At 34.8% G+C, this 4,188-nt stretch overlaps 1 protein-coding gene across 1 annotated transcript; it reads left to right on the top strand.

The window, feature by feature from the left end:
- Window positions 1-2,271: 2,271 nt before the first annotated feature.
- LOC107271644 (atrial natriuretic peptide-converting enzyme) lies at window positions 2,272-3,127 on the top strand (the record flags this gene model as incomplete). The annotated part of the gene is given in 3 exon segments (XM_015747863.1): window positions 2,272-2,553; window positions 2,680-2,821; window positions 2,946-3,127. Coding segments are annotated over 3 exon segments (606 nt in total), but the record flags the coding sequence as incomplete, so codon positions are not given.
- Window positions 3,128-4,188: the final 1,061 nt, after the last annotated feature.

Below are 4,188 nucleotides of genomic sequence, written 5' to 3'. Positions count from 1 at the left end.
TATTCATCTTTAAAGCTGTCAATAATCTACTACCAAAGGATTTAAAGAATAGGCTACAAATAATAGGAATGAGGGGGGGTAGAGAAACACGACAAGCTGGAAATATAGTTATACAATTTAGGAGAACAAGAAACGCACAAAAGAGTATGTATTACGAAGGAGTACAAATGTATAACGCATTACCAAATGAAGTTAAAAAGTGCATCTGCTCTCATTATTAATTCGAAGATCGCACTGGCAAAATACATTCCATAACTTGAAACCGGAACACAATTAATATTGTTAGAAAAGCTAGAAGAAAATTTTTACCTTTCGACTGCCGCTAATTTTTTTATACAAATAGTGGCCTTTTTTATTAAATATTTATGCATGATAATAATACATGAGTGGCTCACAATCTTGAAATTATTCATAGCCCCAAAAGAAGCTTTTGCGGCAGTGTAAAGGTTAAAGAATCTTGTCTTTATACGGGATGGATAAAAAATATTCAAATACTGCATTACTTTCAAGGCGAAAACAAAAGACAAGTCAATGATATAGCATATCCATCATAGAATTCTCTCTAAATATTAAGGAAGAATATTATTGAAAAATTATAATGGAAACTATACAGAATCTTACTGATCCGCTAGTTACAAACTATATTCTCCGAATGTGAAGAGAGGATAAGGCATGCTTTGTACAACATGTCATTATCGAATATAAATAATTAAGTACAATTCATATACGATATAAAAAATCCTGACCACGGTTTAATTTACCACTTTACCTGCTTACAAATTCAAAATTCTATGGATGAGCGTAAATATAGTATAATAGGTTCACGAGTTTAATGTATTTTCTCTATAGTTGGCAAACAATTCAATCCTTAGTAAATCACATATAGCTTTCCATCAAATTATGGAAATATATGCTAAACTGGGAATATTAAATATATTTCAGATCAGAACCACACACATGTATACTTCGTAAGAAAAATTAATGCCGAACCAGATGTGGCTTGTTATAGATTTCATTATTTTCGATCTGTCAAACAAATACATTGAATTCGTGAATCGAATATATATAAGAAATTATATTATAAAAAATATAACTACTGAATGAAATTTTAGCATCCAGGACTTGAAGAACAGATTAAGGGAAATTTTAATATAAACATTTATTGATAAAATTTGATGATAAATTCACTTTCCTCAAAAAAATTGAGTTTGAGTACTGATATACATTTATCTCTTTGGCATTCATGATTTCTTTTATCCGCCGTTTTGAATGCGCTCCCTGGGCTGCGTTCAGAAATTTTACTCAGGGTTATTCGGGTACATTGCGTCTCTTTTTATTATCGTTATTATGAAGAGAATGGAATGATACTAGAGTACACTCTAGAGAGGTTTCTGAACGTACCCCTGAATGTATTTGAACACATTAACATAGGCGTATTTTGTAGCCGAACCGTCGCACGTGAGGCGACCACTAATGGCAATGTTATTGCAAAATTGATATTAAACAATCAGACAGCTATATAACTGCATGGGTTATTCAATATAATATATGGAGTTTAAATGACGAAGTGTGCTAAATATATGTATATAAGCGAATATATATAGGTATAAAAAATAAGACATGAAACACATACGTAAAAGTAACTTTCCCTAAAATCAGTCGTTTATTTTCTTAACGCAGCGACGCCATAGCGATGCGACGCGATGTCATAGAAAGAGACACCATCTATATGGGTCTGTGAGGCCTGACCAGATAGCTATAGGCTTAGACCATGTATTTAAAATATTATGGATTTATCTGGATATTATAATATTTTAAGACCATTTTAGAAGGGGTATTTGTAAATAAAATGTCCACATTTGAAAATGCTCCGGGCCTCTGTGAGCCAACGTAGACGGCGCCGGATTAACTGCGAAGCTGATATTATTATCGATTAATAAAAGGTGGACAGGCGCGTCTTGTAAATTTTTCCCTAAACCCTCGTCCCATAATGATGTAGGGAATTTTATGTGAAGATGGACTATTGATGAAATAATGAAACGAAGCTGTCGCTAAATGGGCTTTCAATAATTTATAAATCTTTACTAATAACATTATACAAATCATTTTGCTTATCACCGCGTAACTCGGTTTAATCCTTGCTACTACTTACAATATTGATTCACAAAATTATTAATGGCATCTTGTGTGACATATTAAAAAATGTAATACAGTCAGGTTTCTACGAAATGAAACTATATTTTATGGTAATATTAAATTATTCTTGTTTAGTGTGCATAAACGGATTCGAGTGTGACTCAACAAGATGCATTCCCGTCGATTGGCGCTGCGATGGTCATGTTGATTGTGCCGATCAAAGTGATGAGATTGGATGTGGCGAGTGTGAGTCTTCTCAAACAGCATCGCCGAATGGTAAAAAGGGCAAGAAGAACGTTAATAAGAATTCCTTAACCAAACCAACGCTGCATTGTGGCGAACGCAGATGCATGTCTTCTTCTCACGTTTGTGACGGTGTAATGGATTGTCCCTGGGGTCAAGACGAGCGCAATTGTTGTAAGTTGTTTGTGAATACGATACTTACTTTATAATTTACATATTTACAATTTAGTTTATTACGATCCATTTATTTATACAATACAATATATTAGGACCTACTCTACCTCTGATTCATGTTCATAGTGAAGCTTAGCGAGAGAAATGGAGACATCGGGAGAGGAAGCCTCGAAGTGTATCATGCAGAAAAGGGAAAATTTTTGCCAGCTTGTATTACTCACTGGGAATCGACCTTAGCGCATACTGTCTGTTCCCTTCTGGGTTACAGGTAAATTTGTTTTATTGTGTGTGCAATTTGTAATATTAATTTTACGCGTAAACATTGATTTCTTTAGTTATTAAGTTATTCGGTAATTTCTTAACTCCTCTATATAAAACTTTTCGTCTTGTAGGATTGCAGACTCATCGTCGCTCTGGACACGGGCCAGCAATGGTACTGTTGTAGAATCGCAGGTCGAGACTTCGCAGCAATGGAGACTGGCACAAAAATCACAAATCAATCTGTTGAAGGAATTCCAGGAATGTGAGGATCCGACAGAACACTCGACAGTCGAACTAACTTGTTCCGAATACTGTGAGTTGCCAAAAACCAATACTTTAATCGAAATTTCAACGCCGTTTCCTTAATAACGAAAAGGCCCCGGTCGGTCTGAGACCAGGCATCCTGAATAATGGAAATCTTACTATTCTCCAGCGTAGCGCGCATCAATCCGCCAGACTAGTAAACTGCAGTGGCAGACAAAAGTATGGGCACAGTGGTGCCATCAGAATTGAAATAATTCTAGTAACAATGAATTTGTTCTCATCGGAGAAGAATACTTTGTCCCAAAATTCGACATTCTTGTGAACAAATTGATATGCAAATTCCATTCGCTTTTTTTTAATAGCTTTGCTTATAAATCCCTTCTTTCTTGCAACTCTAGCATTATACCCAGCATTATTTAGCACCCTGCGGACTGTAACAGAATGGGCATATGTACCAAGATCTTTTAATATCGTTGCTATCTCCGTTGAAGGTGTTTTAGGGTTTTGCTTTGTGATATTTACCACTTTTCTTTTTTTTTCCATTCGAAAAGCTTAAAGCTTTGCGGACGATTTTCAATATTTTCTTTATCTTTATATCGTTCAATGATACTTCGCACAGAAAAATGACTTCTGTTAACAGCGTTTGCAATTTCTCCATATGATTTATTTTGATTCCGTAAGTTTAATATGATTTTTCGCTCAGAGATAGTGGTTTCTTGTTCTTTTTGTCCCATTACTACGTTTCAACTACGTTTCAATTTACTTAAACCTTACTGCGAATTTAGTTTTTATCGCGAAAACGCAGGGACTCCCCTCTACTTACTTATACTTCACTAGCAACAAAAGGCAGTGGCATAAAATGTTTGAAAAACTGTAAATTTAAGTCATGTGCTATACCTTATTTTCGCGTCAAAATAGACAGTCAAAGAAACAATTTTTTCTGCTATTGAATTGTTTGCAATCGATTTCGTTTTAGTAAGATGAAGAATGATATATGTGAGTATTATTACGTTGAATAAAGCAGATCTATTTCGGTCCTGATGGACCATCGTGCCCATACTTTTGTTCGTCACTGTATATCACGACTTATACCCGTATTCATAGTCTGTC

The sequence above is a fragment of the Cephus cinctus genome, unplaced genomic scaffold, assembly GCF_000341935.2.
Source record: "Cephus cinctus unplaced genomic scaffold, Ccin1 Ccin1_scaffold1009, whole genome shotgun sequence".
In the NCBI taxonomy this organism is placed as follows: Eukaryota; Metazoa; Arthropoda; class Insecta; order Hymenoptera; family Cephidae; genus Cephus; species Cephus cinctus.
This window is presented reverse-complemented; position numbering and strand designations above follow the sequence as displayed.